This window comes from Hipposideros armiger, unplaced genomic scaffold (assembly GCF_001890085.2).
Source record: "Hipposideros armiger isolate ML-2016 unplaced genomic scaffold, ASM189008v1 scaffold_123, whole genome shotgun sequence".
Classification (NCBI taxonomy): domain Eukaryota; kingdom Metazoa; phylum Chordata; class Mammalia; order Chiroptera; family Hipposideridae; genus Hipposideros; species Hipposideros armiger.
The window spans coordinates 3,482,420-3,505,968 of NW_017731473.1; the positions used below are offsets into that span (position 1 = coordinate 3,482,420).

At 46.0% G+C, this 23,549-nt stretch overlaps 1 protein-coding gene across 4 annotated transcripts in view; it reads right to left on the minus strand.

The window, feature by feature from the left end:
- GGTA1 (glycoprotein alpha-galactosyltransferase 1 (inactive)) overlaps window positions 1-23,549 on the minus strand; it is a 58,877-nt gene continuing 35,328 nt past the window's right edge. For 3 of the 4 annotated variants that reach the window (XM_019648255.1, XM_019648256.1, XM_019648253.1), the window contains exons 3-8: window positions 21,183-21,271; window positions 18,123-18,158; window positions 16,281-16,346; window positions 15,234-15,335; window positions 8,375-8,512; window positions 1-2,530 (exon numbers count right to left, since the gene is read on the minus strand). In XM_019648255.1, coding sequence (XP_019503800.1) covers window positions 1,837-2,530; window positions 8,375-8,512; window positions 15,234-15,335; window positions 16,281-16,346; window positions 18,123-18,158; window positions 21,183-21,262 — 1,116 coding nt within the window. In that variant the 5' untranslated portion in view covers window positions 21,263-21,271 and the 3' untranslated portion in view covers window positions 1-1,836. The remainder of the gene's footprint in view (window positions 2,531-8,374; window positions 8,513-15,233; window positions 15,336-16,280; window positions 16,347-18,122; window positions 18,159-21,182; window positions 21,272-23,549) is intronic. The other variant, XM_019648254.1, reaches the window with a different exon arrangement.

Here is a 23,549-nt window from a genome sequence, read left to right on the forward strand (position 1 = left end):
TATACTGAGAAAATAATTTATTCAATTGTAAATCAGGTATATTTTTTTAATGTTTAAGAATAACTATTAATGAGATCTTTACTCTGTCCACTTGGGATTTAAATTGAATTTTTAAAAAAATCAAGATTTCCTCAAAAGTAAACATCAGCCCATTTCTTTCAGGAGAGATGATTTCTTTGGTTTAGGACTTAAATCATTCACTTCCCCTACTCCGGAATGGGTCCCAGTAAACTTGAGTTACAGAGAAGCGAGACCTCCTTTCTCTCTACCAAGTCCACTTCTTCAAGGTTTTCGTTGGTTTGGTTTGGTTTGGCTGGGTTTGTGATGTTTTTTAGCAAGAGGAGTAGGAGGCACAATGGAACGGTGAAGGAAACATAGGTTTCATTTGACCAGAGAAGCCCACTGTGCTGAACATCAAGCCAGTGCAATGATTCTTCAAATAAATCACTTAAAAATGGAAACCAATCACCTAAACTGAGACACAAGCAAAATATAAATACGCCTGCATATATATGTAAATGTGGCCTCCTAATTTCCTTTACACCGAATTGCTTAACTTTAAATAATATGCATGATTTCATAGCTTCTCTTAGAGAAGAGAATCAAATATTCAGCTGTGCAGTCACGAGGACTGGGTCTCCCATTGCCACCCCCTGCTTTTGATATAAAATCAATTAACCATTTTATTAAATGGGTCTGGCTGTTGCACCCCAGTGGTGCAGATGGGGCAGGGGAAAATGAGAGGTTACTTGGAGGGCCTTTCCTCCAACCCACCCCTTGATGTCAGCCCTCCAAGAGGGGCATGATAGGCTGAGGAATCCTGAGGGTTAGAGCAGGTGGCAGCGGGCCTTGATGAGAACTGATTGTCACGAGGCCTGGGTCTTGGAAATGCCTCTTCAGTCCACTGCAGGACTGTCTCTCTGACACCACCCACTTCCTCTGGTCAGCACTGGAAGACACAAGTTGCAGAATCTAGCAGGCTGAATGCGACGTGGGCAAAACAAGAAGTATCTTCAATTCAAGTGTCCTCTGCTCTGGTTGTCCTGGGATAGAGGAGGCTGAAGGCCATCCACAGTGTACCCTCACATTCAGCGCTTGGACCCATGCTGTATTTAAGCGCCAAACCCACATCCTGTGCTCCTCCGTGCTCGTTCTATTCTCTTTGCTATTTCATGGCAAACTCACTTGGAGGCTTTTGTTTTCACTTCCTGAGCACACATTGGCTCATTCAGATTCCCCGTGACTCCAAACGTTCATGATATCCACTGAGAATCTCCACCAATCTTTCACACACAAGTCCAGCAACATCCTGAGAGGAAAGGACATGGACTACAAATGGCCTGAAGCAATCTGCTATTAAAGCCATATGAGGATTGTCAAGGTAAACTGTGTTCTCACTAAGAGTTCTTGCGGCAAAGCAACTGTGTTGCTCTAGACTCAGCAAAGACAAGAAAACTGAAATCCGGGGGAACTCCCCACAATTGTATCTTGTTGCCAAACACTTCCCTTAGCACCTCTTTCTACAGTATGTTATCTGGCGCATGTAGAGTGTTTCTGGTTTTCTTTCTTTCTCTTTTTTTTTGCTTTTTGGTTTAGCTGATAGTATTTCCCCCAAGCCATGAATAGACACAAAATCACTGGGAATGCACATCTGATTACCATAGGTTCATTCTCCCATATTATAAGGCTCAACGTTATAAGGAGGTGGAGTATATACTTGCTGGGGTGGTGTTTTGTTAGTATTTTTCTTTTAGTTAAAATTAAGTGTTACATTTCTGAGAAAGTAGGCAGCATAATACTCTCTCAAATTCAAAAACCTACTGACGCGATTTAAAGTCAGATATTATTTCTCACCAAATTATATTCTTTTGTCTGCCAAGATATCTTGACCGTCTTAATATCTGAAGGCAGGCCTATATGATAATCCCAGCAATATTCTGGGGATAAGATTTTAGTGGGTTTGTTGAGAAGGAAATACTTGTTTAGGTGGCTTTCATCATGCCACTCAGCTTCTATGTCATTTTTCTTGTCCTGAAGGATTCCCTTGAAGCACTCCTGGGTGATGTTTAGGACCTGACTGGGTGTTCCTCCAAAAATGGCCGCATGGTAGTAAAAATCCCCCTGGCCGAATGGAATGTATGCTGCGGACTCCTTCCGCCTCTCGTAGGTAAACGTGTCAGGATCTGCCTTGTACCACCAGGCCTGCAGCTGAGCCACCGACTGGCCCAGTGTCTCCACCCCAAAGGTGTCCTGGAAGACCTGGTCCACGTCCATGCAGAAGAGGAAGTCGACCTCGTGCTGGATGTGGGTCACGATGTGCTCCCCAATGGTCTTCATGCGCATCATGCTGATATCCTGCCACCTCTTCTCAGGCTGGACCTCAAACACTTTGAAGGAACGCAGAGGACCCAGCTCTACCAAAGGCAACCTGGAGACATCGTCCACCATGATGTAGAATATGACTTTGTGGCCAACCATGAAGTGCCTATTAGCAGATGTTAAGAACTCCTCCAAGTAATGCTCAATGTATCTGAAACAAAGAAGAATGGGATCAGTGCAACATCTGACTCTGTGGGAAGACCATGTGCTATTGCAATCACTTTGTTTGTATTTTGAAGTTTAAGAGACCAATGGTTTTCCCCATCCCAAATGTAGGAAGTCTGAAAATTAAGTTCGCGAACTTGTTGCAACGATGCTGCTAACATTTTTTGATATCAGAGGGATTATTCATTATGAATTGGTACCAACTGGACAAACAGTTAACGGAGTTTACTATTAGGAAGTGCTGAAAAGGCTGCATGAGAAAAAAAGTTAGGCAAAAATGACCTGAACTTTTCACCAACAATTCATGGCTCTTACATCCCGACAATGCACCAGCTCACACAGCACTGTCTGTGAGGGAGTTTTTAGCAAGTAAACAAATCACTGTATTGGAACACCCTCCCTACTCACCTGATCTGGCCCCCAATGACTTCTTTCTTTACCCGAAAATAAAGGCAATACTGAAAGGAAGACATTTTGATGACATTCAGGATATCAAGGGTAATATGATGACAGTTCTGATGGCCATTCCAGAAAAAGAGTTCCAAAATTGCTTTGAAGGGTGGACTAGGTGCTGGTGTCGGTGCATAGTTTCCCAAGGGGAATACTTCGAAGGTGACTGTAGTGATATTCAGCAATGAGGTAGTTTCTAGTGCTGTAGGTGCCTGGATGCCTAAGTCTTTTTAATTCTGTGATTCAATATTAGCCTAGGGCCTAGGGCCTGCAGATATAAGCCGCATTCTCCAATTCCAACTTCAGCTGTAATGAAGATGTTATTTACTATCATCCACCTTACTTAGCCCTTTGTCTTAGTTCAGACTGGACAGGCAAACGGGGTGCTATTCTTTCCCCTCCCCCAGCTTTATTGGTATATAATTGACATGCAATGTGTAAGTTCATGGTGTACAACATGCAAATTTGATAGTTATATATTGCAAAATGATTACCACCTTAATGTTAGCTAACACCTCCATCATGCCACATAATTACTATTTCTTTTTTGTGGTGAGAACATTTAGCAGCTTTCAAGTGTATATAATACAGTATTGTTAACTGTAATCACCGTGCTGTACATTAGGTCCCCAGAACTTATTCATCTTATAACTGGAAGTTTGTGCCCTTTGATGAACATCAGGGGGCGCTGGCTCATGAGCTTCCATCAAGAACTCCAACTTATACCCAATGTTGCTACTGCCCTACCAGATGCAACTGTGATTTGACCCTTGGGTCCTTTGGGGATGCATGAAGACTAACCATCGTCACTCTCACATCTTTGTCTGGGAACCAGGGAATGGGTTAAGGGATGTAGATAGCCTTCCATATTACATATTCACCCTGTGAGCCTCCCACTGGTCACCCCAAACCCCAATCCTTTGTCCAGACACCACCATTATAACAGCCATCCAAATACCAGAGCAAACAACCTCTGATTTAGCCTTATTTTAACTATTTTTCCCTTTTTATAATAGACTTTATTTTTCAGAACATTTTTAGGTTCACAGCAAAATTGAGCCAAAAGCACAGTTCTCATGTATCCCCCGTTCCCCCGTCCCTCCCACATCCTCCTCTATCACCATCCAATACTAGGATGGCACATGTGTTCCAATCAATGAACCTACATTGACACATCATGATCACCCCCAAGTCCATAGCATTAAGGCTCTCTCTTGGTGTTGTACATTCGATAGGTATAGACAATTGTATAATGAATTTGTCTATCATTATGTATGGTATAACACAGATATTTTCATTGCCCAAAAAATCCTGTGTCCCACCTACTAATGCATTCCCCTACCTCAACTTCTGGCAACTACTGATCTTTTTAGTGTCTCCATAATTTTGCCTTTTTCAGAACGTCATGTAGTTGGTATCCTATGGTATATAGCCTTTTCAGAGGGGCTTCTTTCACTTAGTATATGAATTTAAGGTTCCTCGGTGTCTTTTCATGGCTTGATAGTTCATTTCTCTTTAGCACTGATAATATTCCCGTCTGGAGGTGCCACAGTTTGTTTATCCATTCATCCACTTGAAGGACACCTTGGCAGCTTCCAAGTTTAGGCAATTATGAGTAAGGCTGCTGTAAACATCCGTTTGCAGGCTTTTATGTGGATATAAGTTTTCAACCCCCTTTGGGTAAATACCAAGGAGCAGAATTGCTGGATTGTATGGTAAGAGTATGTTTAGTTTTGTAAGAAACCACCAAACTGTCTCCTAAAGTGTCTGTACTATTTTGCATTCCCACCAGCAATGAGTGAGAGTTCCTGTTGCTCCACATCCTCGTCAGCATTTGGCGGTATTGATGTGTTGGATTTTGGCAGTTCTTATAGGTGTGTAGTAGTATTTTAGTTATTTATCAGTTCATTCAAAAAACACCATGTTGGGGGACCTGGATAAGCTGTAAGCCAGTCCTGGCCTCTGCCCAAGGGCCAGCTATTACCCGTCGGCCTACTGGGAGCACACCCTGTTATGCCATATGCTGGCCTCTTTCGCCATTCAAGTGGGTCTCATTGGCATTCTCTCTCCGCCCTAATGCTATAAGCTCCCACCTTCAGCTGAGTGGCTTCTTAGTCCGGAGATGGGTGGACACTGGACAGCACTGGGAATTTCAGGGCTGCATTTAGTCAGGAGTCCCAGGCTGTGCCACTCACTGGCTGGAAACCTTTGATATTTATTCTGTAAAACTGGCCCTTGAGACCAGTCCCCACCCCACCAAGACATAGCCCAGAATCCATTAAAAAAAAAAAAAGTAAAAATACAGGATGCCGTGAATTCAACAATGAAACCCCTCATCAATGGATCACAGTGCAAATTCTTTTCACACATTACGTGAGAAGGGTGGTGGCTGACGGGCGAGTGAGAGGAATGGGGTTAATTGTATGGTAACGGATACTAACTAGACTCATGCCTAGTGCTTATAAATATCGAATTCTAATGCCATCCACTTGAAATACAAGTAATCACGAACACTCATGGTCCCACAATCACAATACAATCATACATATATTATATAAGACAGTTAAACAAACAAAAAACAACTATGTTGATGTCTTCTGTAACCCAGGCTACACACCATCTTGTAAAGCCATGGAGATCACATGGAGACAAGCAGAAAGAGTAGAAAGATGGCTTCACCCAACTCATGCAAACCCCAGACTCAGCGAATGTGGACTGAATATAATGTGCTGCTCACAGTCCCGGCCAGTCACCAGCCAATGTTTTGAGAGTAACAATAATGGGCACTTCTTTTCACTTGGGTTGCTGCTTGAATTCCCTTTCTTTCCTACCAAATTAAAGTGTGCTTTTAGCGTTGCCTCTGGAAACCTAAGGGTTGACAGCGCTGAGTCTTTAAATGGACAGAATATGTCTGAGCAACATAAAGGAAGACTTCAACATGGCTCGACATGGCTCCTTGGAGGGTGGCCAGGAAATTCTTTGGTCCTTTGCAACTTTAAGAAAAATCTATTGTGCCCTGAAGCTGGGAGATAATCCTGGGAGGAGGAAGGGAGACATTGTGAGGTTGAACTGTTGTTTAACTTTCAAGCACTGAGGTTGGCTCCTGTATTGTTATTTGAAAATAAACCAAACATCACACCTCTTAAGAGTCCAAATCCACTCTTGTGAGGATTTATTGCTGCTGAATACAAACAGTCCTCTCCTGCCTCAGAACAGAGACCACAGGGCTTTCCCCAGGATATGCCATTTAGGGTTGAGCTCTGCAGAGTTGCAACTGCAGACAAAAAAAGGGGTTCTATGGAAAGCACCTCACAGGGTGATCTGATCATACATTCCTAACTGGGCAGGTCATGGGGGTAGTTACACCCCAGGCATGTAACTTCTTTAGTAAAAGGTTTCTCTTTGCCTTAAGCAAGCCCTGCCCATGGTTTCTGTGCATGTAGGTTAACACACCTTTGAAATAAGTGTAACCACCATCAAGAGGGCACAGAATCTTGTTAACTATCCTGTAACCCAATCCCCGCCTTGCTTTCTCCTACCCTCATGTAATCTTCCTTAGGTTCCCTCCTTCATTTCAAATGCATAAAAGAAGCTGCAAAACTGTCATTCTCTGGAGCATTTGAGAGGTCTTGCTTTCTGGCAATTGTCATCAGTTCGGCTCAAGTAAAACCCTATGAAAATTCTTCATAGGTTTGGATGCTTCTTTTAGCGACACAACTGACGGTTGAAGTCATTGTTGGGCAGTGGGCAGTATTCGGTTCATTTTAGAAACACCAGGATCCAATCAATCTGCATTGTGCTGGCTTGTCCCCTCTCCAGCCAAAGGATTAGGTGATCTGAGTGAGCACTGGCTCTCAACTCATAACAGTACAGATTCTTCTAGTAAACTGTCAAAACTCCAGCGGCACCCTCCTCTGTTAGAGACACCACCCAAGTCCTTTGAACCAGCACAGCCGGTGACATTAAGACTTGATTGGGGGCCAGCCGAGTGGCGCGTTGGTTAGGAGTTGGCTTGGGATGCCAGCTCTGAGCAGGGCCCCAGTTTGGATCCCACATGAGGGCCAGTGTCACTGCGCCCTCTACAGCTAAGATGGTGAACAACAGCTCAACCTGGAGATGGGCTGCCCGTGAGTCGCCAGCAACGGCGTAGGCTGCAGCCCCTGCTGCAGGGGGCTGCCATAAGCTACCGTGAGTGGTTGACAGCCAGCGTGAGCAGCTGACAGCCGGTGTGAGCTGCCAAGAGCTGCCGTGAGCAGCCGTCCAGTGACTGGCAACCGATCTGCCTCACCCGGGAAGAGCGTAATGATAATACCAACATGGGCCAGTAAAGCAACGTCCTCCACAACTAGACTAAAGAACAAAAGGACATCAGCTTGTCTGTTCCCCTTCCCCGATTCCCCAGTGCTGTTCCCCTCCCCCAATTCCCCAATAAAATCTTTTAAAAAAAACAACACCAAAAAATGACTTGATTGGTGTGGTGGCAGCAGTGGCTTCTGAGCTGTGGGTTGGAGAAGGACTTAGATCTTCAGAGCTCTCCTTGAGACCCTGCAGTGTACAGAGTTCAAGCTCAGATCAACCTGTGCCTTCAGCTTTCTTTGTACAATGCAAAGGGGTCCACTTTCCATATGGCTTTCAGAAAAGACTGAGGACTGGGGATGTGGGGAAGGAATAGGAAAAAAATGGAGCTTTGCTTTTGTATTGGAAAAAAAAAATCTTCTCCTTAAAAGTAAAATAGGCTATATTTTATAACCGGTATTACAAGCTACTAATTTCAAGAATGTTTTCAGTTTGGTGAAAAACATTCTCAACAAGGAAATGGAACCTGAAAGGGGAAGCCACTTAACCTGTAGAAGAGGAAGTTCTAACCAGCCAAGTCTCCGGGGGCCGAAAACCTTCCCAGGGTGGTCAGCCATGCTCTGACGTGGAAAACCGCCACACATGGGTCCATCTGGAATGAGCACTTGCTGTAAATCCTTCTGTCCTTGGTCCAGGGTCTTGCAAGTGTCAGAGAAAGAATGGGCTGTCTAACCGCTGGCATTTTTGGAATTTCCAGAGAAAGCCATGGAGATCAGGGTGAAGTGGCTGTGAGTGTGGGTGGGTGTGCTGTAGACTCCAGACTCAGTGGGTGTAGCAGACATTTTTACCTGTAACCTCATACCCTCATTTTGAAGTGCGAAGGAGTCGGCCCACCGACGATTATTGTGGTCTCATCTTTTTGGGTCCTCAGCAGAAATGAGGCTGAAATGGTCCATTATACCTTCTCCTATCTAATAATTCAGACAAGTCATGAACAGCCTCTGTAAGCCCAGGAGGCCCCCTCACAAACATTTTTATAGTTGGAACAAGAAATGTCAAGGTGAATTTGAATAATGACACCTACCTCCCGATAGCAAAAACTGTCAAACCCACGGTGATTTTCTGTTTGCCATAGTAATCGTCTAAGACGGCTCTGTTGAAAGTGCCTTCCCACACAACTGGGGCCTTCCATTCGGTCACTGTCACAACCTCCGGGCGTTTCCTGGTGAAGACAAGATGTACAGCCCTATGAGTTGGGACAGCTTTGCTTTTTAAATATCTTCAGGAAACCTGGGGTCAGCTATGACTGGTAGTGACTGTCCCCGGATCCTGACTGTAGCTTAACACCAAGCAGTCAGCTGGGCCATGTGACATTTCAGGGGCAGCTTCTTCTGGGTGTGGGGTAGGAGGCTGGGGCTCAGGTGCCTCTTAGGGCTGCCTTGGGGGCCTTTGTGGGGATCTGACCTGTATATTTTGTACCCTTTCCCTTTTTCCTATTTTTCTTGTTCCCTTCTTCCTTCTAATGCCCTTTCTCTATCTCTCCAAACTCTTCCTAGGCTGCCAGTGGCATCTCTGGGTGTTATTTATCCTTGTGGGTGCCCTCTGAGCCTACGAAGGGGAATGAGAGAGTGACACCGAGCTGAAAAGAGGAAAAAAACCTGTTACAATTAGCCTTTTGCCAAGAAAGGATTTCTGGGTAGGAACTTGGTTATAGGCCAAAAAGGGCCCCAGATGAAGGGGATTTGGGTATTACCATTCATTTTACAAAAAAGGAGACAGAGGACCCCAGAAAAGAAGGGACTTAATAGAAGCCCCCACAGCCGAGGCTGGAACATGGGGCTCTGCAGACACCTTCCTCAGACCAAGGGGCTTCTCTGCTAGAAGCACAAGCGGGGGAGGGGCATGTTTTCTGCACTCAGAATACTTGAAAGGAACTTGGCAAAGCCAACACAAACACAGGAAGCAACGTAAGAGCTATGATAGACAAACTAAAGGGTAAAGGCAGAAAGGCTGAGAAGCAGCTGGGGCCCAGCGGTGAGGGTGAAACTCAGCCTGGGGCCGGTGGTGGGGGCTGGGCTCTGACCCCCTTTTTTCCTCAGGAAGTAGCTGCATTTCTCCTGCTGGGAAGCGGAGGCTGAAACACAGTCATTTAGATTCAAAACCCAGCATGCAGAAGCCTGCTAGGCCTTCGCTTGTACTTTATCCACTATGAGGAGGTCAGTGTTTGGGGCCAAGTCCTGGTGGTCCCCCATAGTCGGGTCCCTGCTGTCCGCATGCATGTGGCCCGGGGGAGGCTAGGCTGTCAGGGAGATGTGAGCAAACAGATCAGGCCAATGAGAACTTCCCCTCCCCTCATGCATGGGTGGAGGGTGGGCTTCCAGAAAACTACCCCTACCCTACCTCACCCCAGCTCCAGCCCCAGAGTAAAGAGCCTCAGTACATTGGTCCTGGTGCCTCCTGTCCCAGTGTCACCTAGCTCTGCACTCTAATTCTTGAGCTGACTCTGCCCTCTCACCCCAGCCCTGTGCCCTGCCTCTGGACTAATTCCATCTTCCCCTCTGCACAGCTGGAGTCGGCGCCATCCTAGGGGTAGGGGTGGGGGGTGGGGGCCCTCCAGGCTGCTCTCCTGACATTCCCCATCTTGTCTGGAGTTTCAAACTGAAACTCAGCTCTGCCCTCACACCCATATGCTGGCTGCACGAAGGACAGCTGCTCTTGGTTTCCTTCAATCATGAAAGAAGCTATTTTGGATTCTGTGCCAACTTGTGCCAGGCACCTTCACACACACTTTCTCTTTTAGTCCTTGCAGCAGGCATACCACTGTACAGGTAAGAACACCAAGGCTCAGACAGACTCCAAGGCAACACAGCTGGCTGCTGTGGGTGGTAACTACCAAACCCTGACCACTTCCTGTGGGGCCAGGCACTGTGCTAAGGGTTTCACCCTTCAGGGATGGGTGCTATTTTGATTCTCATTTTATCAGTGAGGAAATTGCAGCACGAAAAGGTTCAATAATTTGCCGTAAGTCACAGTAAGTAAGGCGCAAAGCTGGGGTTTGAACCCAGACAGGCTGACTCGAGTCTGCTCTGAGCCACCACTCATATTGCTTCCTATGTGGACATTTACTTGCCATAATGATGAGCTGGGGTTAAAAGCCTGGTCTGTCACTATTTCCACTCAAAATAGCTACTGCAGAAGGAGAAATGATGAGGTTCTTCTCCTTTGTTTTTAGACGCTTATGTGATGCTTTTAGTCACATAAAACCCCCAGCTTTGTTGAATGACAGGATGTCACACACACACACACACACACACACACACACACACGCGCGCGCGCACACACACGCGCGCGCACACACACACATGCACACACACGGCTTATATTTCTAGAACCTTTCTGAACTTAAACTCTCCCATGTATTATCACCTCATTCATTGCAGTCCTTCGTTGTAGCCTGTCAAGGATCTTTTCAGTGGTTCTGACCCAGCTTGCTCGCTAAGTCAATGGAGCTGTGTACGAGTTGGGTATCTGCTAAGCAGGGAATATTATTTTTTAAAAAGGGAAGAGAAAGAGAAGAAGGAGGAAAAGAAGGGAGACGGTATACTTAACACTCAGGGTACCCAGGGGCTCAGTACTTGACTTTCTTTGTCTCACTGAATCCTCACAACCACCTTAGAAAGTGGATGCTGTCATCACCCCCATTTTACAAATAAAGTGGGGGTAGGCGAGGAGGCCAGAACTGCGTCTTTAGCCATGTGACTTACAGGAAAGGCCAGACCAAGGCACACACATTTCCTGAGTCCCTGCTCCTAGCTGGGCTCAGTGCTGAGCATGGAGAGCGGAGAAATGAGGCCCTCATCCCACCCCCTGAGACTCCCAGGTCCCGACAGGCGATCAGCCTACTACACACTCCTCTGCTGCTCGACCACTCAGTCCACAATTTCTAGCAAGACTGGAAACCAGTATCCAGTTTGATTACTTGGCTGGGAAGATTCCTTTGAGCAGGACAAAAAAGTAGCAATATTAAAAATGAATGTTGAATTAAAAATTAAAATGTTCTATTTCCCAGCTGTTAATTATTAAATTCCACTGGCAATTCCAACATGACCAAAAAGCCAGATGAAAATGCTGGCAGTGGGGGGCGGGGGGGAGGAGAGGTATAAAGGTTGAGCTCGGCTTCTTGGATAAACCTCTGTATTAGTCTTAGTCATCAAAACCCACAACTTCCCCCTCTCCCAACCCCCAAAAAACAAGTAACAGGACAGGCCGCACATGTGCCAAGAGCTAGCTTTCTAGCCTTTGCCACTGTCAACTGCCAGAGACATCCAAGGTCACAAAGATGGGGGGCTCTAGAAGGAGCGGGATGTGCCGGGAAAGACTCAGGGATGGCCAGCAACCTTCCTTCCCAGTAGGGCACCATGTGACGTTGGCTTGTGTGGTTCCACCCGTGTCGACCAAAGGCTTCCCACAGAGTAAGAGGGCCTGCAGAACCAAAACACATACCTGCATGGGTTAGTGGTGGTCTTTAAAAAATTTTATGTCCTTATCTGTGGGAACATTGTGGTATCCAAGGGGTGAGTGGAGGAAGTGTTAAAATTGTAAGAATGGTGCAGGTCAACCAAGATGTGGCATGCGTGCCACAGGCTCTTTACCGAGCTCTTTCTAAGCAGCAGCATGCTGGAGAGGACTCCAGAAAGGAGCCGGCGGCAGTGTGAACAAGGGTGGTGGCTGTGGAATGCAGACGAGGAGGTGACACAGGAAGAATTGTGGAGGGAGAAGGAACAGAACACGTTAACAGCTTAGACTGTGAGGTGGATGGAGGGCAAGGCTGAACTGGAGGCCTCGTGGGCTCTGGCTTGAGATGGGAAGTGAGAAGAACCTGGGTGGGGTGCAGTCACGTGAGACATGCAGAGATGTCAGGCAGGCGGCTAGACCCACGCCAGAGGGAAGACGCTGTACAAAGAGATGAGGATGCTGGACTTAACCTCCAGAAACTCTAACATTTGAAGGGTGGGAAGAGGCAGAGGCCCCTGTCAAGGAGACCGGGAAGGGAGAATGGAGAAACAGGAGGAAACTTACGAGGCTCTGATGCCATGGATGCTGAGAGATCTTAATGTGGAAATGTGTACACACTATGCTGCAATATGTTTTAGGTAGAGTACAGAAAAGGATACATTGACATAAATGTATTTATTTGTTCCTGCAGTTGTTCATCTACTCATGCATTTGTGCAAGAAATATACTTTGGTGCCCTGAGAAGTCTTGAATTTGGTGTCGCTTTAAACCAATATTCTTTAAATATCTGCTCGCCATCTGTTTAGAGAGAAGCTGAGCCGTGCACAGAGGCGAGTGGGGAGAGTGACAGCTGGCGGGGCGCCGTGATCTGTCTCTCCTCTCTGCCCCCAGTAATTCAGCCCTGACCCCGCCCCCCAAGTCCCGCTCAGCAAAGCACAAGTGCCACAGTAAAAGTGTGCCACCCTCAGAAGGGAGTTTGGTGACCATCTCTGGCTCACCTAGCCTGATCCTTGGGAGGGCTTAACCCGCCACCATCTAAGGGGCCTATCAAAGCAACAACGTGTCCACAGTCTTAAATTCCCTGTAATAGCTTAGCACCTCATAGATGGCTACTCTGTTGTCCAGCTCCTCCAGTGACACACGGGGGCCCCAATTCCCACCATTCCACACGAGCTTGTTTCCCCAACCCCAAACAATAAGAGAACTTGCCAGGACCCATTCAGTCTTTCCGGATCCCAAGATCCCTCACACTGGAATAGATGCTATTCCTCTGTGTGGGTGGCCTCATCCAGGCTCACAGATGCCACTGTCACCTGTATTCTGATGGTTCCTCCCCCTACATCTCCACCATATATCTTCTGCCAAGCTCAGGCACTGCTATAGATGGACTATTTATGTCCTCCCCCACCCCTACATTCATATGTTGAAACCTAATCCCCATTGTAGGGGTATTTGGAGGTGGGGCCTTTGGGGTGATTCGGTCATGAGGGTGGAAACTTAATGAATGGGATTAGTACCCTTATAAGAAAGATCCCGGGACCAGCCGAGTGGCTCAGTTGGTTAAGAGCTTGCTCAAGAGTTTGAGCGCTGAGCAACAGGGTTGCCGGTTCGATTCCCACATGGACCAGTGAGCTGCGCCTGAACTGAGCTGCCAACAGGTGGCAGGATGGCTCAGCTGGTGAGAGCACATGCTCCTAACAACAAGGTTGCCAGTTCGAGATGGTGGGCTACGTCTGCCTACAACTGAAGACTGAACTCAGCACCTTGAGCTGAGCTGCTGCCCGGATGGCTCAGTGGATAGAGCGTGCGCTCTTAACAACTAGGCTGCTGGTTCAACTCCTGCGTGGGATGGTGGCGATGCCCACCTGCAACTAATTGAACACAGCACCTTGAGACTGGACGTGGAGCTGAGCTAGCTGCGCCCTCCACAACTAAGATTGAAGGACAACAACTTGGCTGTTCCCCTCCCCCAATTCCCCAATAAAATCTTAAAAAAAAAAAGATCCCAAGTAAAGAGATGACATGACTGTCTGTTCATGCTGGCACATTAGTTTATTTTTGTCCATTATATGAACTTTGTGCTCTAGTACTTTCATACCTCTCATGGCAAAGGTCTGAAACTTTTTAAAACTTTCCCAATAAAATGTGTACATTCTTTTGGCAAAAATAAATAAATAAATAAAAAATCCCAGAGAGCTCCCTCACCCCTTCCACCATGTGAGGACTCAGTGAGAAGACCCTCATATGTGAACTATGAAGTGGGTCCTCACCAGACACCAAATCTGCTGCTGCCTTGATCTTGAACTTCCCAGCCGCCAGACTGTGAGAAACAAATTTCTATTGTTTATAAACCATCCAGTCTGTAGTCTTTTGTTATAGCAGCCTGAACCAAGGGCCAAGATAGGTCCTCTGTGAATCTCTGTCCAGATGTCCCCCAGTGCCTGAATCCACATACACCCCCAATCGAGCACATCACTCCCCCTACTTCTAGACCTGCGTCTCCTCCTCCAGGCCCTTTCCTGGTCAATGGCTCCATCCTCACTGAGCAGCCTCTCGGGCTCAGGTCACCCTGGACAGCTCCTCACCTTACTCCCTAACCCACATCCTTCTAAGTCAGGTGGGTCATACCTCCTTACCAATCTTAGCCAATACTAGTTTCACATCTAGGGCCCCTGTAAGACTGTGAACTTCTTGAATATGCCCATATTAACTGATTTCTCCTGTCTCCTGTACCTAACACAATGTCTAGTACAGAATTTTTGGCCACGAATCACGGTGAGAAATACATGTTATGTCACAATCAAACACACGCACATATACACATATATAGCAACAAAAACTCCACTAAACAATGCTTATCCTTACTTCATGCGATACCCTCTGATTTTCTATTTGATTTTCACTTTTTTCAAAAAGCTGTTTTCCACCCATTAAGCTAGTTTCTGAACATATTAATGGATAGTGACCAGTAGTTTGAAAAACACCACCTAGCCTATCATGGGTGTTTGATAAACGTTTGTCGTATGTTTGCTTAACAAATGCCCATTTGGCCCCATGAGACTGTCTATCATCGCTGTCATTTTACAGATGAGTTAACTGAACCTCAGAGAGAATTTTCTTCCTGACTCTAGATGCTGTGGCTTCCCACAACACGCTGTGGCCTGTAAGACCCCTTCTAGCTCCAGCGTTTTGTGACTCATATGCTGCCATTAGCCAATTATTGTCAGAATCATTGTGTTGGCTCCAGCATCTGAATCCAAACATCCAGACTCTTGGTTTCTCCTCTGATCTGTTGTTATAGGTCTAATGGATGCTAAGACTGTGTCTCCCCATTCGGGAATGTTCTCAGTGGCACTGTTGCTGACACAGCCCTGCCACCTCCTGCTGAGTTATGAATTCTACTGCACGTGGGTGACGCTTTTTCTTACTGTGGATTAAACCAGTCCGATAGCTGAAGTTCTTCATTGTCCTCCTTTCGTTGTTTCTGGTCTCTGTCTATGACTTCCTCTTCCCCTTGGTCATTGTGGGTCCTACGTACAAAGGGAAAGCAAGCTGAGTGAGGCAGGGAGGGCGATCTACAGTGTCGGACAGACAGTGCAACAGGCTGGGAGGCAGAGAACACGTGGAGGCAGTGACCCACTGGAGAAAGGTTCATGATACTAGATGGTTGTTCATAAAGACATACCTTTTTACAATTTTTAAAAATATTTTTTAAGTTATAGTTGACATTCAACATTAAGTTATAAGTTGTAGTTGACATTCAACATTAGTTTATACTAGTTTCGAGTGTACAGCATAGTGGTAAGACTCGTACATCATTTATGCAGTGATCCCCCATTAGTCTAGTACCCACCTGACACTATACATAGTTGTTGCAGCATTATTGACTATATTCTGTATACTGTACTTTGCATCTCTGTGACTATCTTGTAACAAAATAAACGAACAAACAAAACAGAAACAGACTTATAGATACAGAGAACAAACTGATGGCTGCCAGAGGGGAGGGTCGTTGGGAAGCTGGATGGAAAAGGTGAAGGGATTAAAATATACAAATTGTTAGTCATAAAGGCATACGGCATACTTTTGATGAAAAGGCGCAGTACCCGTCTTTCTTATTATCTTTGCAAGTCAGCATAGTTAGCAATTTAATGACCCAACAACCTTCAGGTTATTTCAGGGGATGGGGGCAACTTGATAAAAGTTCTCATAAGAACGTTTTATGTTAAGATAGTCTTCCCGGCAAATCGGAACTTCAGCCCACACCTTACTCACCACCAACTGAAATGGAAAAAAACCAAAAAACTTCAATGTTCTAGCCCCAACCATGAAATATAGTCCTTGTATGATTTCAAGGACTCCAGAAAGATGAGTGGTCATGAGAAGACCATGACGTCGAAACCGTTCTATTTTGACTCTCGGTAAGTGTTTAATAGGTGGAAAAGCATAGATCAGCGAGTGTCCCACTGCCTTACCCATTCTTAAACCAGCTTGGAAACCACCAGTCCTTCTGACTGCCGTTGTCACCAAGTTCTGAGTTTCTAAGAAATGAAAAAGATGACAAACATTTTTAGAAAATGAGACAGCCCCAACTAAATGGAGGGATTTTCCAAACTTTTTTATGACAGAAAATCGTTTATAAAAAAAAAAATTTTTTTTTTCAACTGCCAGTTGGTAAAACAGACAGCAGTGAAGCCGCTCTGGCTGAATGAGAGAATATGGACCTGACACTGCCCGGACTTCTCCTCTCTGGGGCAGCCCCCAGCACTCAGCTTATCATCCAAGGAGCCCAGGCAGGAGAGAAGAGAGAAAAGAGTGATGAAGTGGGGGCGGGGGGCATTAATACATAAACCCGAGTCCTGGATCTGCCACTTACTAGTTGTGTGTCTGTGACAGAACCTTTTCCCTCTCTGAATCTTGATTTTTCTCCTCTGAAAAGTCAGATAATAATAATAATAGTAATAATAATAATAATAATAATAAACCTATCATGAAGGTAGCTTTAAGTCTAAATGAAATAGCATACGTAAAAGGGCTTTATAAGTTGAAAATTACTGTAACAAATTGTGATCTTAATAAAGACACCAGTGCCCCTTTCCAAAAAAAATGATCTTTTGTTCAACTAAGAGAATCCAGGTTGCTGCGAAGTGGGGCAGTGACAGCCTCAGGAAATCGGAGGGTCTCTGAACCAGAAACTCAGGAAAGTGAATCAGAAGCCACCTTCCCCACCCACATGGAGAAGTTTCCACTCATTGTGAGAGTCTCCCCAAGGTGAGGGCCTTCTGGGGGAGGGGAAAAAGGGGGAAACCAGGAGACATAATGCCCTTTGATTGGGCAAATGGAGCGGGGAGGCATGACAGCAACAATAATATTAAGAAGCCTGTTTGAAAGTTCATCTACTTTCAAGAAGTGTTTGAGATGGTTTACGATTAAGAAGGTATGGTTTTGACATAAGCAGGGAAATAACACAAGACTAAAGCAAGCAAAAGGGAACAGAAAGAGAAACATTTATTTAGTCACCTGGTAGGTATTTTCACATGACCTGGGTCATCCCAGCCACTTGTGAGAATAAAGGTTTTACCTTTATTTTCATTTGTAGCTAAGAGATTGGCTGAGTGGACTTGGGGAAATTGCCAAGATCCCATGGCATTTCGTAGGCATAAAAGCCTGGATTTAATGCCAGGGGTAAATTATATCAGAAATGCAGGCTGAGGAAAGTACAAGCCGTTAAGCACAACACTTTCTGAGCGTCCTGGCAACAAAACCAAAGATAGAAAAATGAACAATTACATAGGTCTCATTGCTAATAATTAGTAATAATAATTTTATTACTATTATTTTTTATTATAATTTTATTATTATTATTATTATTACTAATTATTAGCAATGAGACCTATGTAATTATTATTATTATTATTATACATACTAATTAATCAGGAACAGGAACCACAAACTTTTTTCATGATCCTTTGTCTCAAAGAAATTTCTTGCAAGGGTCTTTATACAATATATATAATGGGCAGCAGAAGGGACGATATCTACCCTGATTCTTTTTATTAGCAAGGCAGGAATGTTCTCCAAATGACACCACTTAAAGAGACCCTTGAGAAAGAAGCAAGAGCAAAACACAGCCATGGTTCTATAAAGGCACGCCTAGGGGGCAGGAGGAACGCGGTCCAGCTTCCTGGGAACCCATCCCTGCCCGCCACCTCTGACCAGGGCTCCATCACCAGCTGCCACATTAAGAATGGGCTGGAGGAGGCGCAGGAGTGGTCATGAGAGGCATCCCAGAGACATCTAGAATTCAAAGCACTTACTTTGAGTGATATAGCCACAGGAAAGAGCCTTCTGGGCTAAAAGCAAGTGAGAAATAAAAACATATCACGTTACTTTTAATTCTGAGAAAGGCTATTTTGCAAACCATTACCATTGAAGTCCTGGGCAGAGTTGAAAGCCTGGGTTTTAGCTACTCCTAGGTGTCCACTTTCCTTTGAGATATACCAGTGATCTCAAGGGACTGAGAGGTATCACTGCAGTCACTTCAGTACTACCCAGAACAAGCAGGGGTCTGGAGACTCTCACAATATTAGTCAAGAAAAAAAGAAAAAAAAAGGGCCTTTTGAGCTTCCTTTGCTCGGTCCGCTCCAAACTCTTTGGAGTGTACTTTCTTTTCTAATGATGGCCCTTGAGCCGTTCTCTACTGCTCGGGCCCGCTTCTGCTTCTTTGAAATGTATTTTTACTTCTAATAAACTCCTTTTCTGCAACTTTAAAAAACAAAACAAAAAGAAAAAAAAAGGATGAGACAGCCCTCCGTTGTCCAGGGTGGTTTCAACCAGGGAAAGAGGCTCCACAAACGGGTCCCCTCCTGCCACCTCCTCGAACACCATGGCCCAGTCATCCCTCACCCAGGATTTATCTTCCCCCAGAAAATAAAACGAAGGCTGCAGAGAGAGCCTAACGCCACATCTAGCGCAGAGCCTCAGAGACGCAGCGTTCCTCATCTAAAAGCCTGGATTAACACTTACGTCGCTGCTGTTCTAAGAGCTGGAGGGGGCGCATGGCACAGTACTTGGCACATGCAAACACTCAGTAACCAGCAGCTACCGTCATCATCGCTGTCACCATCATCATTGTTTCATTATAACGTTTAAAGTTTCCACCAGTTACAATTCTAAGGTGTTTTGTTTTTTTTCCCTCATCCAGCCTCAAATCATATGCTATCCTGGATGACATTCTTTCAAAATGCTATGCTGACAACAGTGCTGTCTGCTAACCGGTTGATGTGATCGATGTAGTCATTTTAAAATGCTTTTTAGCTCAGTGCTGCCCACCTGTCTAATGTCTGTGCCCTCGGCTCACCTCAAACTGCCACATGGCCAATTCACAAGGTGGCCAAGGATCTGCTGCCTTTTAAGCGCTTTGCAGGCATCCAGGTAGATTCTTCTTGAAGAATCATGTGGCCACAGTTTGGGTGCAATACCACAGCCCTGAAGAGCAGCCAGAACCTGCTCCAGCTATCGAGCAAAGAGAGTGTGCCCAGCACTGCAAAATGACCCTCTTTATGGGAGGCTAGTGCCAATATGCACATTTGGGCCTTTGGCTCCCATATTTTAATTTTGTGAACCACCCAAAATATAGCAGCACAACTCTGGCTGCAATTCAAAACACCAAGTTTATCCAATCAAGTGTTCAGAGCTTGAAGGTTATCCGCACAAGCATCTTAACTCAGGGCAGGACCCCCAAAGGGCACTTGTTCTTCTCTTGGATTCTTCCAATTGCTAGAGCTCTTCCTTCTGTCTGCCAAAACCCTCTGTCCTAGTCTGTCCTCTGGAACTGGTGGTGGGGATGGGGATGGGGATGGGGATGGGGATGGTGATGGGGATGGGGATGGGGATGGGGATGGGGATGGTGATGGGGATGGTGATGGTGATGGTGGTGGTGATGGTGATGGTGATGGTGGTGACAGCAGCTAGCATTTATTGCTTATTAAACCCCGGATATTGCCTAACCTGCTTTATGCCCAATAACCTACTTAATCCTCCCAACAACTGTATGAAGCAGGTACTATTACTCTCTCCAATTTTAAAGGTAGGGAACATGAGGAACAGAGTGGTTGGGCAAATTGCCCAAGGTCACAGAGGAGTTAAGTGGTGGCACAGGACCAACCCCAGGCTGCCTAGCTCCAGACTCAGGATATTTCCTGAGCTCTTACGTACCTAAGGGAGGCTTGGGGCCCCTGCACCCACCTCAGTCATTTTTTCTTCGGACTAGGTACCCCTAGTATCCTCAATTCGAAAGACCTGGTTTGTAGACCCCTTTCACTTGGTCACACTCTACTTGTCTTTTCTTAAAATGAGTTAGTTGTTCAGAATGAAACAGATTAACACCCCAGAAGCAGTCAGATCTATGCAGCACTCCGGGGACCAAATAGCTCCCAAATTCTGGAGCAACTCTCCTTGTATTGATGGACCTCAAGATGCAGTTCCATTTTTAGTAGCCGAGATGGTCCTACTGGCTCATCATATCTTGGCATATAAGAATTGAAAGAGACATTCACATGTTAATCTAGACCATCATTGTGAACTTGGCGGCTACTAAAATACTTCACCATGAAAATATTAATGGTGCCGAGACAGCTCTGCCTGCCCAGAGTTGTACAGTGGACTTTTGGGATTAAAGGCCGAGCTGTGCCAGTGCCTCTTAAGTCAAAGTGGAGACTTCTTTCTGTCAGAAGGCTCTCCAGCTGGAATCTCTGAGGCCTGGTAGTTTCCAAAAGCACAGAAGCAGCTCATATGTTGGGGGTGAATCCACTGATGAATTTGAAAGTGAGATGTTTAATTCACTTTGCTCTTCAAAGTTAAAAAAAAGAAAGAGAGAGAGAGAGAGAGAGAGAGAGAGAGAGAAAAGTTTTAGCCAGGCACAAATGAATCACCAGCGACTCAAGTATATTTTGCAGCAAAAGTCAACAACTTGAGTTGCTCCTTTAAACTGCAAATATTTTAGGATTGCAAAAATCAGGGTGGACTTCTCATGAAATCTTGTCTGGAATTTCTTAAGGTACTGACCATACAAATAATTTATAATTACATTTTGGGCTTAATACAACTTGACTGTTTCTGGATCTAGTCTGCCCAGAACTGCAAAAGTACAAAAATCAAGATATTAGGAACATAGCAAGAAGGAAGATAATTAATTGGCCAGAAAGTACTTGGAGCTCTAATGCTTTTAAAGTTCAGGGTCAAGAATACAGGATGGGTGGAATCTTTTCTTTATGGTTTCCATTAATGCTACTTTTAATCCAACGTGATGACTTGGTTAATACTAGGAGATTAGAGTTAACTTTTATCAACATCATTTCATCGTGTTTCATAATTACCTGTTGATATATTCCCAAAACACAACAATTACAGTTGAGGCAACCAGCATTGACAGAATCACTTTTCCTTTGACATTCATTATTTTCTCCTGAGGGGGGGAAAAAAAAGAAGAGGAGGGAAAAACAGATTCAATAAATCCAGAGCAAGATACAGTTTTTAAGAAATGCTTCTACTTATATCCTCTCTTCAAGGACAAGTTTATGAATATTTAATTGGCATTAAGGAACGTCCTCTACCTTAAATTGCATAGGGCTGCAAAGGCAAATTAGGCCAGTTCCACCAACTGACAGGGTTGCTTGTGTTGGGAAGAATGCTAAGGCCACTTTGGGGCTCAGAGGGAAAGTATCTGATGATCACAAGGTCAGCCAAGGATGAGGAAGCATTAGGGGGTAACTGCAAATGGCCGCCAGCTGCCAGCACTCAGGTCGCCCCATCTCTCGGCACCTGACTGCGGGGAACCATCCATTCCTTAGCTTTGCTTCCCTTCATAGGCTGACCACACGCGTATGCCTAGAGGAGGAAACCACTCAGTCCTTTACAATCTAGGCTCACCCGCTTCCCACCCCCACCCAGCTCTTCCCCTCCACACTGCTCATGCAGGCAAACATTTGGCACACAGTAGGTCCATGAATATTTCTTGATTGCAGCCTGAAATTGTGGTTGAGGGGGGTGGGGAAGTGCAGGTGGGGAAGTAATTTGGGTGGTCGGGGAAGGCCTCGCTGGGGAGGTGACTCAAGCCTCCCAAGGGATGGAGACAGGATGGAAAGGGGTGCAGAGTGCTGTGAGAAGGGATGAGAATGTTTCGGAACAGCATCTATGACAGGCTGGTAGGTGAAAAAGCTTCCTGTGTTTGTAAAAAACAAGCAAAAAACCTGAACAAGGGCCGGCCGAGTGGCGCGATGGTTAAGAGCTGGCTTGGGATGCCAGAGGGCCCCGGTTCGGATCCCACATATGAGGGCCAGTGACACTGCCCTCCACAGCTAAGATGCTGAACAACAGCTCAACCTGGAGCTGGGCTGCCGTGAGTCTCCGGCGATGGCGTAGGCTGCAGCCCCTGCTGCAGTGGGTTGCCATGGGCTACCGTGTGTAGCCAGCAGCCAGCGTGAGCGGCCAGCAGCCGCAGTGAGCGGCCGTCCAGAGGCCGGCGACTGATCTGCCTCGCCCGGGAGGAGCGCAATGATGGTGCCAGCTTGGGCCAGTGAAGCAACGTCCTCCACAACTAGACTGAAGAACAAAAGGACAACAAGTTGCCTGTTCCCCTTCCCCCAATTCCCCAGCGCTGTTCCCATCCCCCCAATTCCCCAATTTAAAAAAATCTTTAAAAAACAAAACAAAAACCTGAACGAAAAGAAAATAGTGATGTCCCCTCCTCACCTGAGTGGCTGGAATAAGGGTGGGGCGCTGGTGGCAAGCAGTTAGAGGTGGGCAGGGCAGACAGAGCCTGGAGGGGTATGGGGAGCCACAAAATCATCTAAAGCTGGGCTATCACCTGATCAGACTTCAGAGACTTGTCTGGGTGCTGGGGGGTGCTGAATGGATGTGATGACAAGAGCAGCTGTGGAGACAGGATATTCTAATGGCCAAAAAGGCAGGTCTGTGCTGAAAAGGTGGCAGAGGAGATGGAGAAAAGTCAATTCATTCCTATACTTTGGAGAGAGAATTGATAGGGTTTGGCGGTAATTTAGATATAAGGGATGAGGGAGAGAGAAGCAGCAAGGTTTCTGCTGGAGCAGGTGGGTTGTAGCAATTCCTCAGATGGGCTGCAGGAGGAACAGGTTTGGGGATGAGAATCATGAATTCCCTTTTGGACATGTTAATTTCGAGGAGTGTGTGGACACCTAAACGGAGATGACAGTAGGCAAGTGGACATTCAAGTGTGAAGTTCATGGGAGAGATGTGGGCGGGACATGCAACTGGACGCGTCCTCCACACGGAGGGTATTGAAGGTGAAGGCAATGAATTCCATTACCTAGGGAGAGGATGCAGAGACACAAAAAGGGAGGAAGATGGCCTTGGGCTGAAGAGACATTTAGAGGTAGGACCGAGGAGGCGATGAGAAGGAGAGGCCCAGGAGGCAGGAGGAAAACCGAAAGAATGGACACCTGGAAGCCAAGGAGGGTGGCCCGCCGTGCCATCGTCAAATGTCATTGCCTTTGTGAAGCCACTTCCACCCACCCCCACCCCAGTCCACCCCACCCTCCGCCCTGACCACCAGCGAAGCCGCCTTTCTCTCCCCGGGCTCCCCCGTCATTAGTCTGAGCTTCTCTGAGGGCAGGAGCGATGACTTATTCAACCCTGAAGTGCCAGTGCCCCACACAGAGTAGACGAGGCCCTCCGTCCATGTTTGGTGAGTGAATGATGTAAAC